The 15,074-nt window shown below is 39.0% G+C and overlaps 1 protein-coding gene across 5 annotated transcripts in view; it reads right to left on the bottom strand.

The window, feature by feature from the left end:
- Positions 1-15,074, bottom strand: part of Rev3l (REV3 like, DNA directed polymerase zeta catalytic subunit) — a 161,266-nt gene that overhangs the window by 104,890 nt on the left and 41,302 nt on the right. For all 5 annotated transcript variants that reach the window (XM_045155227.1, XM_045155230.1, XM_045155228.1 and 2 more), the window contains exons 2-3: positions 11,838-12,027; positions 3,113-3,187 (exon numbers count right to left, since the gene is read on the bottom strand). In XM_045155227.1, coding sequence (XP_045011162.1) covers positions 3,113-3,187; positions 11,838-12,027 — 265 coding nt within the window. The remainder of the gene's footprint in view (positions 1-3,112; positions 3,188-11,837; positions 12,028-15,074) is intronic.

The raw sequence follows: 15,074 nt of genomic DNA, 5'->3' as shown, positions 1-15,074 counted from the left end.
AATGCCCAAAAAGAAGAGCCCTGGAGAGGGTGGGATGAAGCCTATTTTTAAAAACTTTTGGCTCTGACCTATAACTCTCAGTACCAGAAATAGGTGCTACCCACATTGAGCTGCTGATCTAAGAGACGTACAAGGTCACCAAAATGAGACAAGATTCTGTCGAAGCAATTGATTACTCGCCTGAGGTAAAATGGCAAGACCCTATTTTTTTGTTTGTTTGTTTGAGAACGACATACACAGAGAGAAAGACAGATAGAGGGAGAGAGAGAATGGGCGCACCAGGGCTTCCAGCCTCTGCTAACGAACTCCAGACGTGTGCGCCCCCTTGTGCATCTGGCTAACGTGGGACCTGGGGAACCGAGCCTTGAACCGGGGTCCTTAGGCTTCACAGGCAAGCTCTTAACCACTAAGCCATCTCTCCAGCCCTGGTAAGACCCTACTGCTGACCATATGCTGATGACAGAGAAAAGGGAGAGACCTGGCTGGAAGCCAGAAGACAGCCAGTCCCCAGACAGCCCGTCTAGTGCGGGAAAGTGCTACATGAGCTACTGGGGGGAATTAGCCACCAACAGTGTGAGTAATCAGGGGTCTAAGCTATTCATAAGCAACCAGCCTGGTAAGAAGTACACACCAGTGCAATGGTGGCACATAGCCTTGGTGGGTAACAAATGGCTTTCTGATTGGCTAAGAGATCCACTCAGTAGAAAGGAGCCCATATCTGGAACTGGGAACCAGGTATGAATACTACGGAGACAAAAATTATGCCCTCTAATGTCAAGCTCCCACTAGTCTTTGGCTAAAAGAGGGGCTACATCTATCAAACTCTACCTAAATTAATAATGCTTATCCAATTTAATCTATGTTGACTTCATTCTGTTGGAGAACCTGTTCTTTTTCAGAATGTAATACAGCTCAAGGAGATAAACCACAACTCATATCTCAGTCAAGGCCCAGGTGAAAACACACAAGAATTGAGGAGATGACTGTTTCCATGGTGAGCCTGACAATCAGTGCCAGGATGAAGGAGACAGGTGCAGAGGATACTCAACACATACCAAAGCAGAAATCCAGAGGCTCCTAAGAGCTCATTACCAAAGTAGACTTAAAACACACCCATCAAGGCTCAGGCAATTTTGCAGAAGAAAGGGCAGAAAGACTGTAAAAGCTACAGGTTGGAATGTCATGCCCAGAGGCATTGCCCCCAATAACTGACTGCTCCTCCCAGAACACATAACTCACATCCCAATGGGGAATACCAGCAACCCCACTGAGGAGGGGTCCCTGTTTAATGGGGCCAGGGAGGAGGGAAAAGATGGTACCAACACATGATGTATCCATACAAAGTATGTTCTTAATAAAAAAGAAAGAAAACCTCTTCCTTCAGCTGGATATGGTGGTGCATGCTTTTAATTCCAGCACTCAAGAAACAGGTAGGAGGATCACTGTGAATTCAAGGCCAATCGGAAACTATAGAGCCAGTTCCAGGTCAGCCTGGGCTACAGTGAGACCCTATCTTGAAAAAACCCTCTTCCTTTATAACATGTATCATATTTTAAATTATATATCTGTGTTCAGTTGCTTAGTCAGTCTCCACTGGTTATAGTAAGTTCTGTAAGGGCAGGAACCACACAAACTTTGTTCACTGTTAACTCAACAGCTTCCATAGTGTATCAAGTAATGAAAAAAATTCATAAATATTTGTAAAAATCGAATAAATAAATCTATCAATAAATCAAGTGGTTTTATACAGTCATGATGATAAACTGACTAGAATAATAAGAAAAGTTATAAGGTAAGCCGGGCGTGGTGGTGCACGACTTTAATCCTAGCACTCGGGAGTCAGATGTAGGAGGATCGCCATGAGTTCGAGGCCACCCTGAGACTAGATGGTGAGTTCCAGGTCAGCCTGGGATAGAGTGAGACCCTATCTCGAAAAATCAAAAAACAAAAAAAAAAAAGGTTATAAGGAATAGCTCAGTAAGTATCTGATTACTACAGCTATAAAGAAGACAAATAGATTACACTTATACTATGCATAGAATTACATTTATAGGTTTTTTAAATAAAAAAAATAGGGAACTTTTCCTTGTGGTTATTCTTCTTCCATAATTTGTGGATAAGAAAGAGAAAAATTACTGAGGTTTACTCTCTTATCATTAGCATGTGAGAAATGGAAAACATGCACCAGGGTTTTTGGTGCTTCTTGGAGGAGAAAGTGACTAGAGGAGAATTAGTACAAAAACTTCTTATTGTATAAATGTGCACTCTAAGAAATTATATTAGTACTTGTTATTTTGGACAAGGCCAGGGGTAGGCTACGTAGAAGAGGACAACTATCAGGACTAGGGCTATAATCTGCTGAGGTACATCACTGGTTTAATCCAAAGGAAACATTGCAACCTTAGTTGTGCTCTCCTAACTCCTGAATTCATTGAGGGAAACGGTTTGTGATAACTTTTGGAATCAGTGCCCAATGGAGTAAAGGGCCTCTGAATGAAACAAAGTCAGCACTCTCACAATGCCATTTATACTTTAGCTTATCACCACATCGTAAAAAATCTTGGGACTCTTGGAATAATGAAATCAGTATTTTCTTCCTTTCTGGTAGCAATAATCTTGGTTCTAAAAATAACTGAGGGGATAAACTAGAAGCAGAACTAAGGACAAAACAAACAAACAAAAACAAGAAAGCAATTTTTAAAAATCCAAGATATGAAGTGATCAGTATGGGCCAACAGAAGCCTTCTCACTCTGGTCCCATCACAAATTTCTCGGTACTTTGCAATTGAACATAAGTTTGTCTTGAATACTGAGCATCTGGTCTAGCCAATAGGGCACTAAAAGATGAAGCAGTCAGCATCTCTCCTTATTACTTCTACAAACCCTATAGCTAACACAGGAAAGAAGTCAATGGGCACCATAAACTAATACCTTCCACCTGTGAGATATTCTTAGAATCCTAGCCATGTTTCTCTCTCTACATACATGTATTTATATTATATGGTCTCTTTTATAGTAATGCTACAAACTACATAGACCTTTTTTAACTTTTCCTTTTCACTGCTAAAATATTTAAGTGATAGTTATATTTTGGTTTCATTTATCTGTATACCTTTTCACCATTGCAGGATTGTAAAGATAGATCTTCATAAAGTGTCTTTCCTTCTCATGATAACCATAAAAAGGCCTGAAATATAAAAAAAAAGTTATGTCAACATAATGAGAGATTAAAAGTGCAATTTATTGTCCTAAGTAGACTCATTTATATTTAATAATACAAACCACAATTAAGAAACATCGCTTTCAAAACCAGGCATGATGGTGCATGTCTTTAATCCCAGCACTTGGGAGGCAGAGGTAGGAGGATCAGAGTGAGTTCAAGGTTACCCTGAGATTACATAGTGAATTCAGCTTGGACTAGAGTGAGATCCTACTTCGAAAAACTAAAACCAAAACCAAACAACCAAAAAAAAAAAACACAAAACCAAAAAACCTCTACCTCTTTCAATAATAAAAATTTCAATAAAACTACCAGAAGTTTAATACTGAGGGGATGGAGTGATAGCTCAGAGAAGTACTTGACTTGCAAGCATAAGGACCTCAGTGTGAATCCCCCTCACACACATAACATGCCTGTAATTCAAAAACTTGAGAGAGAGAGAGAGAGAGAGACAGTTAGATCACTAGTGTTCACTGGCTAGCTAGGCTAGTCAAATCTGTGAGCTATAGGCTCTGTGAGAGGCCCTGGTTCAAAAAATGAGGTGCAGAAAGACTGAGAAAGATACCTGACATCAATCTGTGGCCTCCATATACATGCACACATTCCCACACACACATGTGCTAAAACAAATGTAAACGTACATACATATACACACAACCATACACATATGCCAAAGAAGAAAAAAATGTGAAATAGAAATTCCTAAGCATTTAAAAAAGATTTTAAAATAGCACTTTGAAAAAAAATGCTTTCAGAATCTCTAAGCTTGAAGACATGTCTTTTGAAATAACCTAGTCAGATTAAAACAAAACAGGATTAGAAGACTTATTTGATACTAGTAAGCAAGTAAACTTTCATTTAATGAGTATTTCAGAGGGAAATAGAATCAAAACCCAAATAAGCAAAATATTAAGTACTTAAACTTTATACTTCAGTCAGGCCTGGAAGCATGTGCCTATATGCCTAGCACTTAGGAGGTAGGGGTCAAAGAGTTTTAGGACATCCTGGGTTGTATGAAATATTGTCTCAAAAAACAAACAAACCCACAACCATAAAAACAAACAAGTAAGCAAACATCCAAACCCCACAACTTTATACTTCACAAGAATTTGGATGGCCCATCCAGAAAGTTCAGAAAACATCTTAATGAAGTTGACCAAAAACAATTTCCCTCTAAGACATAATGACAGTCAAATTATCAAAACTTGGAAGACAAAGAGAAAAAATTTTAAAACAGTGTCAAATCATAAGAATGAAAACAGATTTCCCAGCAGAAACCATATAGCCCAGAAGAAAATGAGATGGTATGTTCAAAGTCCTGAAAGAAAAAAAAAACAAACCTGACAAACAAGAGAACTATGTCCAGCAGGGTTGGAGATGTAGTTCAGTTGGTAGAGAATTTGCTCAGCTGGTGCACAGCCCTGGGATCCATCCCCAACACATCACATGCACATAATAAGAAAGAAAAAGGACACCAGAGGGAAGACAGTGTCCCACCTCCAAAATCTGTTTCTGCTTAAAAATAGTAAAAATATTATATTTTTAAAAAATAACATGGGCTGGAGAGATGGCTTAGCGGTTAAGCACTTGCCTGTGAAGCCTAAGGACCCCGGTTCGAGGCTCAATTCTCCAGGACCCACGTTAGCCAGATGCACAAGGGGGCGCACGCATCTGGAGTTCGTTTGCAGTGGCTGGAAGCCCTGGCGTGCCCATTCTCTCCCTCTCTCTCTCTATCTGCCTCTTTCTGTCTCTGTCACTCTCAAATAAATAAAAATGAAGAAAAAAATTTAAAAAAAAAATAACATAATACTGGGCTGCAGAGATGGCTCAGTGGTAACGACACTTGCTTATAAAGCCTGCAGGACCTCATTCAGATCCCCATTACCCATGTAAAGCAAGATATACAAATTGACATAAGCATCTAGAGGTCATCTGCAGTGGTAGGAAGCCCTGGTGCACCTGCCCATTATTTCACTCACTCACTCACTCACTCATTCATTCATACTATCCCTCTCTATCACACACACACATACACTCAAATTAAATAATAAATAAATAAAAACATAATGGCTGCCGGGCGTGGTGGCACACGCCTTTAATCCCAGCACTCGGGAGGCAGAGGTAGGAGGATCACCGTGAGTTCGAGGCCACCCTGAGATGACAGAGTTAATTCCAGGTCAGCCTGGACCAGAGTGAGACCCTACCTCGTAAAACCAAAAAAAAAAAAAAAAAAAAAAAAAAAACATAATGGCTATACCCAGCCTAGCTATCTTCAGAAAATGAAGGAAAAATAGGCTCTGTAACACAAGCAAAACTTATAGTAACCCATAACTAATAGGCCCATGAAAATGCTTGAAGGAGTGTAATGTAGATGGTAAGTGAAAAGCAACAACTACTATCATGAGAACATGAAAAAGTACAAAACTCAACAGTATAAAAAACATGCAAAGAATAAGTGGGAGCACACAAAAATTAAAAGGAAATGAGTGTAAAATGATAAGAGGGGACTAAAACAAAGGATACATGAAACAACCAGAAAAATGTCTCTATTTAGCAATAACAACTTTAACATAGATGGATTAGGTTCCCTAATTAAAAGATACAGACTGGCTGAATGGATAAAACCAACACCCTAAACTCAATAATAAGCTGGCAAAAGAAAACTCCTTGACCAGCAAAGACATAAAGACCAACAATGAAGGATACAAAAACCTGGAAATGATGTCACATAAAATACATAAGTCACTCTATATAATAATACAGGAATCCACCTGGCATGAGGAAATGTTTGAATATACATGCATCATCTCTTGGAACACTCAATTAAATAAAGCAAATATTAGGAGATCTAAGAGGGACTGTTAACCCCTCACATTCATCAATCAACATATCACCTACAATCTCCCCTAAATTAATAAAGAACACTACAGTTAAGCTACTGCACAAGGCACATGGACTTTATAGACAGTGAAGCCACAGCACAGACTTAGCAGCCAGACACTACAGACCATTTCATTATCTATAGAACAATCTGTTATGGCCGAAAAAAACAAGTCAACAAATGCAAAAATATCAAAATTACATATATATTTTCTCTAATCACACTGGAATAAAGCTATAAGAAAAAAAAAGTAGCCTTAGAAATTTAGCACAAGTATTTGTAAATTTCTAAGCATCCTCTGGAATGGGTCAGTGAAGAAATCAAACAGGAACCTTTAAAATCTGAAACAAATGAAAACATGATATACTGCAATGACTTGATATAACAAAAGTAGGACTATAAGAGAAGTTGATAGCAGTAAGTACCTATATTTTTTAAATCCAAATAAATAATCTAATTTTGTAAGTCAAAGAGCTGGAAATGCAGCAATAAACCAAACACAAAACAAGCAGAAAGAAAGATACAACAAAGCCCAGAGTAGAAGTGAATAGGGACTAAAACAAAATAAAGCAAAACCATATAAAAGATTAATTAAGAGTTTGTTTTTTTGAAAAGATAAACAAATTTGGCAAAATTGTGACAAGAATGACCAAGAAAAACAAAAGAAACCCAAATAAATGAAATCAGAGATAGAAAAGGAGATATCGTAATTTGTAAGTAACACCACAGAAATCCAAAAGTTATTAGGAAATAACTATATTCTAATCAATTGGAAAAATAATAAATACATAAATTTCTGGACACATATAAGCTACCAAAGTTGAGCCAGAAGGACACAGAACAGTTGAATGGATTAAGAACAAGTAATGACATTCAATCAGTAACAAAGTTTAACTGAGAAGTCCCCAGGGCCAGATGGATCAAAAACTTATAATGGTGCTCTATGAAAGCAACCAGCCTGCAAGATATACACACCTGTGCAATAGTGGCACCCAGCCTACATGGGTAACCAACCAATAGCTTTCTGATTGGCTAAGAGATCTGCTCAGTGGAAAGGAACCCATAGCTGGAAGTGGGAACCAAGTCAGAATTATATGAAGACCAACATTATGGACATCAACAACAAGCTCTCACTAGTTTGTGGCTAAAAGAGAGGCTACACCCATCAAAACCTCTCTAAATTAACAATGCTTATCCCCTTTATCCTATGCTGATCTCACTCTCCACTGGAGAATCTGTTCTTTTTCAGAAGGCAGCAAGACCGGAGGACCACCAAAGTCTATCAACAACACAAGGATAGCTGACTCCCTGGCAAGAAATGAACTATCCCTCCCTCGCACATCAGGAGAGCCCAGGTGATACCACAAAGGAACTAGTGAGATAAGCAAGAGTGCTGCTTCCATGGCAAGACTGACAACCTGTGCCAGGTGATAGAGACAGACATGGAGGATACTTAAAACGCACCAAAACAGAAATCCAGAAGCTACTGAGCGCTCAACACTAAAGGAGTATTGCTCCCCTCCCCACAACAATGACTTACTGCTGCTCTCACAACTCATAACCCAGAAACCTATGGTGAATACCAGCAATCCCATTGAGGAGGGCCCTCAGTGGAGTGGGGGCAGGGAGGAGGAAATGATGATACCAACACATGATACATCCATACAAAGTTTCTACTTAATTAAAAAAAAAAAAAAGCCGGGTGTGGTGGCGCACGCCTTTAATCCCAGCACAAGGGAGGAGGATTGCAGAGCATTCAAGGCCACACTGAGACTACATAGTTAATTCCAGGTCAGCCTGGACCAGAGTGAAACCCTACCGCAAAAAAAAAAAAAAAAAAAAAAAAAAAACAACACCTTGTAATGGTAACATAGGAAAACCAGTTAGGATTTTGATCTAGGCTGCCTTTTTAGATATATCAATGGCAGAGGTAACAAAAGCTAATACTGACAGAAAGGTTCATCTCAAGCTATAAAGCCAGGCAGAAAACAATCGACAACAAAAAGACAACATAGACAATGGCAGAAATTGTCAACTAACTCATCTGACAAGAACAGAGCGTTATATATGTCCAAGCAACTTAATAGCAAAACAAAACAAGCTAAATAATCCAATTTTTAAAATAAACAAGTGATATAAATAGGCTGCATCAGGAATCCATCTTGGATATCTAACAGCACAGTAGACATCATATAAAGGAGTTAGTTGGCAGCTATCAAACAACTTTTGGATGTTACTTAAATAACTTTAAAAATACCAGCTACTTTGTATTCTGTGCCACCTCTACAAGTGCTATCAATTAATTTCTATTTAATTTTTTGAGGGAAGGGCTAGTTCCCACAGTTTAAGAGTTCTTCATTAGATCCTTGCCTCTCCATTCAATCATACATCACATCCCTCTCTTCCCCTTTCCTCCATAGCTTAAGATTCCCTCAGCCTACAAGACTGTCCTGGGCTTCTGCACAGCTTCCTTTCAGTATGCATTGAGATCTCTGCTTAACTTATCTCCCCAGAAATGCCTTCTCTGCTTCCCTCCCTGCATTTCTTCCTCCTATAAAGGTTTGCTTCCTGTGTGTTTGCTGTTGCTTACCCACTGTTTCCATGAAGACAGAGATAAAAGATGAATTACTGGGATCTCATGTTCTCTCACTGGCAAAATTCAACTTCGTCCTATTGTTCTCATATTTTTCATACACATAAATGTAGTTCTCTGGAGGCACAGACTATCTTTAGCTAGGTAAAAGAACATCTGCATTTGTGTGGCTGTATTATCTTTGTTTTGGTTTGTTAACTATCTTTAAGACTATTTTTAAAGGCTTTTCAATTAGTCTCTTGATTTCAGAAGCCAAGTCTCGGCTATTAAACTAAAGTTCTTTGTAAATCTGTGATTCTGGTTTCATACACACTGCCCCAACTTTATTCTAGCCAAGAAAATTCTCTGGAAAAAAAAATATATATAATCTCTCTCTCTCTCTCTCTCTCTCTCTCTCTCTGTGTGTGTGTGTGTGTGTGTATTTTTGGTCAATTTTTAAAGATATCAATGGAAGGAAAATAAGAATGGATGATAAAAATTCTCAGCTGATTACTTCAAATGGATTGGGAATCCTGGTAGCTGAGTTGCAAGGAATTCCTGTCTTACCAGCCTCAAGAGAGAAGAAGGAGATTAAGCATAGTACAAATATTAATGTGTTAGTTATATGTAGCCTTGTCTACTCTGACTGAAGAGTACCTCAGAGTAAATGAATCAGAGAAAGTAGAACTGGATGGTAACTGAAAGAATACTCTGGAGGCACAGATCCAAAGGAAAGCCTAGAGTAAGGTACAAGAAAGTAGATGAACTTAAGGTCTCCACTTGGATTTCACAAAGACATAAAAAAATTGAAAAAGTCCTAGCATAAGCTGCAGATCTATCCTCCAGTGTGTACCAAGACACAAAATTTGAGCACTACAAAAAATTTTGCAGCTATTTTTGACTCATCTCACAACTGTTATCCAACAGAACAAAAAAGCTTAACTCAACCTTCAGAACAGACCGATAAGCTGACCACTTCATTCTGCCCGCTTACTACTACCCTAATTCAAGCCACCGTATTTTATTACCCACACTGTTGAATCAGGGTCATAATGTGCTCACTGCTTCTATTCATGCCCTTCTGTACTCTTTGTTTCCCTAAACAGTTGCCAAATACCCTGGCTGCTCAGTATCAAACAAAAGCTCAGAGTACAATTCAGAGTTACTAGAAATAGTCTCCTACATTGATCCTCAAACTTTAACATGCATCAGAATGACCAGGAGGACTATTATAACACAGACTTCTGGGCCTCATCAATGGGAGTTTCTGAATCAACAGGTCTTAAGGGTGGGATCCAAGGATATGTTTCTACCATGTTTCCAGGTATGCTAGTCTGAGCTCTCTGAGAAATAAATGACATCCAAGGAATTTATTAGGGAAAATCCCCGTGAAAGGAAATGAGCAGAGAGCAGGAAGAAGCTGGGACAACCATCAGACCTAGAAACTGATCTGCTCCAAAGCTGAAGGAGGAGAAATGAAGGCCAAGAGCTGTGAAGTATCTTCTGCATGCGATTCAAATGAAAGAGCATAGCAAGGATGGTGGAGAGTTCTGCCTCCCAATAACAGGCCGGCCTTTGGTATCCTTGTTCTCTATCAGTGGTTTACAGCAGCATATGGAAAGCAGCTTCAGCTCATATAAGAAATGAACTGGATTTCACCATGCTATTGTTCAAGTACATGCCCCGTATTCAGAGATCAGAGAGTTTTACATTCTCACAGCTATCAGAGCAAATGAAGCTAATGTTGATGATAATGGAAAACAAAGTAGGGAAGCCATACTTTGAGAATTACTGGCCTATATAATCTCTACCCCGTCATCTCTAATACTCTTTTGTCATCCTCTACTTCTTCCATTTCAGCCTTCATGCTGCTCTTTTTCCTTTACTTCTACTTGGTCAACAATGAAATGCTTGCTGAGCACTTCACATATCCTATACTACTGAACCGTTTTCTCCTCCTCTCCATTCCTTTTCTTCTATAGCAATACTTATCATGTAGCAAGTGACCTTAATTCATGTTATACCTGTTCTCATTACTAGATTACAGCCTCCGTGAAGGCCAGATCTTTATTTTTTCAGTAGTACATCACATACAACAGCTGAGATCCTGAATGTCCACCAAAGGCCTTTATGGTAAAGGTTTGGTTCCCACAGGAGCACTACTGAAGGTGGTGCAACCTTAAGAAATGTCTAGAAGTCTTTAGTTCATTAAGAGCATATCCTCAGAGGAGACTGTGGAACCACAATCTCTTCCTTTTCTTCTCTTTGCTTCCTGAACATGAGGTATGCAGTTTTGCTCAGGTACGTATCACTGCAATGATGTACTATCGCAACCCTGGCCCAAAGCAACCACCGATCACAGACTTGAATCTATAAAACTGTGAGCTAAATTAAATCTCTCCTCTTTATAAATTGGTCATCTTGGGTATTTGGTACAATGACAGAAAACAGGCCCTCACACCAAAGGCCTAGAAAAGTACAGAGAAAAGTGCTCAAAAATAAATATGAAAGAATTGTATGAATTTCTCTAGTTCTAGGGAGCAGAGAAATGGAGAGTTAAAACAAAAACCACAACCGGTGTGGTGGCACACACCTTTAACCCCAGCATTCGGGAAGCAGAGGTAGGAGGATTGCTGTGAGTTCAAGGCCACCCTGAGACCAAATAGTGAATTCCAGGTCAGACTGGGCTACATAGAGACTGTTCCTCGAAAAACAAAAACAAAAAAGAAAAAAACCCGGTTCATGGCTCGATAAATGTTAGCCATTTATCTTTTTTTAAAAGTATTTTTAAAACATTTATTTATTTATTTGAGAGACAGGCAGATAGAGAGAAAGAGAGAATGGATGGATACACCAGGGCCTTTAGCCACTGCAAACAAACTCCAGACACATGTGACCTCTTGTGCATTCAGCTTACGTGGGTCCTGGGGAATCAAAACAGGGTCCTTAGGCTTCATAGGCAAACTCCTTAGCCGCTAAGTCATTTCACCAGCCCTCATTTATCATTTGTTACAATAAAAATTTACTTTAAATTTTTCAAAAAGAAATTCACCATCAGAATAAAAGTAAAGAAATAACCAACAATATATTTCACTTGAGTGTTTTCCTCTGAGACCAGCAAAAGAAATATAAACAGAAATTTGAAAAGATCGTCATATACTTACATTCCTGATACTAATGACACTTTGAACACATGCTGAGCAGTGGAAGATGGATTGCCTAAAGCCACATTAAGTGCTCTGTCGATACTGAATGCCATCTGAGAAAGATAGCTTTCTGGCTGCTGTCCATAGCCATCGTATGGCACATAGAGGTAAGGAAAGATGCCATGTAGATGAAGACATGTCTTCTGACCTAAAATGTAACATATTATGAAGTTTAGTTTTGAGTCACATATTAACAATATAAAATGCAGAATGCAAGCCATTCAAATACTCTAATGGCAATATAGCTTATTTAAGGTAGGAATAGGAGAAAATTAATCCATAGCCACCTGTATTAACTGCATTTTACACAGAATACTTGAAGTCATTTTCACAAACGTAAGTACTGTAGTAAATGATTTAAAGACTGTATAGTTTTGGTGGAAATAAAACTATCGTACTATCACAATGTAACTAATTTTTTGTACTGTGCTGAATCACCCCAATACTACAATGCAGAGAGTTAAAAAACTAACAAAGTTCACTGAAATTTTATTAAAATCAGTAAATGCCTGTCTTTTCACTAATGTTTCCAAACAAGAGGTTTTCCTAAGACAAAAATAGCACTACTAAAAAGAAAAGGGTGAAAGGAGTTCTAATATACAGACTTTGCTACTTGGGGAGTTGAGGATTGCAAAAATAAAATTTTGTTATTAGAAAAGCAAAACTAAATCAAAACACCAATAGCTATTTGAAATGGGCTTTTGGATATATAGCTTTTCTGTTTGAGTAGGAGAAAGGGAAACACGCTGTGAAGGAGAAACAAACCAAAACAAAATTAAAAAAAAAAAAGCATGCACACTTTTTAGAAAAGGTAAGTAGTGGGCTGAAGAGATGGCTTAATGGTTAAGTGCTTGCCTGTGAAGCCTAAGGACCCCGGTTCGAGGCTCAGTTCCCCAGGACCCACGCTAGCCAGATGCACAAGGGGCTGCACGCGTCTGGAGTTTGTTTGCAGTGGCTAGAGGCCCTGGTGTACCCATTCTCTCCCTCTCTCTCTCTCCCTCTTTCTCTCTCTCTGTCTTTCTCTCTGTGTCTGTTGCTCTCAACTAAATAAAAAATGAACAAAAATATTTTATTAAAAGAAGAAAAGGGAAGTGGTGTCGACTCAACACACAATGTGACTCAGCTGAGACAAGGAAGGGATATGCATTAGGATGCCCAGCAGAACACCACAGAAACAGCACTGTGCCTTGGACAAGACAAATGCACAGCCGCACATACAGCAGACACTCATTCCTTCCTGCCCCTCCCCTGGGTATAGAAACAACAATGTGCCTGGACAAGATGAACTCACAACCACACATATAGCAGACACTCCCTCTTTGCCTCCCCTGGCCTCAGAAACCACCGTACATTCAGCAGACACTCACTCCTTGCCTTACCTGGCCAGACTATATGAAATGCTGAAGTGCTCAGAGCATAGAGCACTGAAGGAGAGCAGTGAAGGAAGAACCAACACTTGTTTCTCATTCGGTCATTCATGATCACTCACTATTCTTGCCCACAAAAATCCTCTTTTTCCAACCCCTTATCTTTCTTCACTCTGCACACCTGGCCTCTTCTGTAGGAAAGCAGCTATTTGATTTCTCATTTATGACTTAGAAAAAGCTAATTGTGCAATTTTATTTTCTGTTTGTAACATCAATTTCAAAAGAATAGCAAAATTATTTTAAATTAAAAAATTTGAGTTGGGCATGGTGACACACTTTTAATTATCAGAACTCAGGAGGCAGAGGTGGGAGGATCGCCATGAGTTCGAGGTCATCCTGAAATTACATAATGAATTCCAGGTCAGCCAAGGCTAGACCAAGACCCTAACTTGAAAATTTTTTAATAAAAAGAAAAAAATTGACAACTTCATTCCAAAAATAAAATGATTTCTAAATGTTGTAGTTTTAAATTCATTAAGTAATAAAATATCTACATAAAATGATGACTGAGTCTTAAGAAAAGATATCAATTACTTAAAAAAAAGGTATCAATTACTAGTGATTTACCTAAATGCTTCTTAAATCACCTCATGAATAAACATTAGCATTATTCTCAAGGCATAAACCACACTGATCAAAAGCAGCTAGTGTCCTAAGCTAGAAGCTGAGAGTGAGGGAACAGAGTGCTTTCTTTGAAGTTGACAAAGAATTCAAACCAGTGTAATATTGTGGTAGAAGAAATTGAATAAAGAAATCAGGCCCAGATGAGACTCTAAAACACAGTTCCTATTGTCCAAGCCTTTACCAGGGAGACAGCATAACCCTGAGTCTCCTCCCTATCTAAGCAGCTGCACCCTGCTTGTATGTTATCTGGTTAGGGCAGACACCCCTGAACAAACAGCTATCTCTTCTACATTTGTACTTTCTTATCACTGACTTACTACTAAGGAATTTTATGTTTGTGCCCCCAAATCATGTAACCTTAGAAACCTGTAACCCAGCAGAAGTGTAAACAATTCAAGTTGATGTCAGACTGCCTGATATACTGTCTATAAACCTCTGCGCTATGAGAGCTCAGCTCTTAGGCTTTGGAAGTTATTTCCCTGAGTCCATGACAACATGAATAAATTTTCTGATTCTCTTCTCTATCTCTGGTGCCATCTCTGCGTGACTCAGTTTCCCATAACAATATTAGGTCCTTATGATGATCGTTTTATGATTGATATTTATTTATTTTTTATTTTTATTTAAGAAAGAGCAAGAGAGGGAGGAAGGGAGAGGAGAGAGAGAATTGGTGCAACAGGGCCTCAGCTGAGCACTGCAATTGAACTCCAGACGCTTGCACCACCTGGTGGGCATGTGCAACCTTGCACTTGCCTCACCTTTGTGCGTCTGGCTTACATGGGATCTGGAGAGCAGAACATGGGCCCTTAGGCTTCACAGGCAAATGCCTTAACTGCTAAGCCATCTCTCCAGTTCTATTCATTTGTTTTTAAGGAGTAAGTGAGAGAGAGAGGGGAGAGAGAATATGAGAACGGGCATGCCAGGGCTTCTAGGCACTGTGAATAAATTTCAGATGCCTGTGCCACTTTGTGTCTCTGGTTTTATAAGTGTACTGGAGAACTCAACCTGGGTCCTCTGGCTTTGCAAGCAAGCACCTTAACTGCTGAGCCATCTCTCCAGCCCTTATGGTCATATTTCTTAATGGAATTTTGGGTTTGTTAATTATTGTATTTTTTTTCTTTTTTATTCATTTATGACCATATCA

This window comes from Jaculus jaculus, chromosome 7, assembly GCF_020740685.1.
Source record: "Jaculus jaculus isolate mJacJac1 chromosome 7, mJacJac1.mat.Y.cur, whole genome shotgun sequence".
NCBI lineage: Eukaryota > Metazoa > Chordata > Mammalia > Rodentia > Dipodidae > Jaculus > Jaculus jaculus.
Note: the sequence above shows the minus strand (reverse complement) of the source record. Positions and strands in the feature narration are given on the sequence as shown.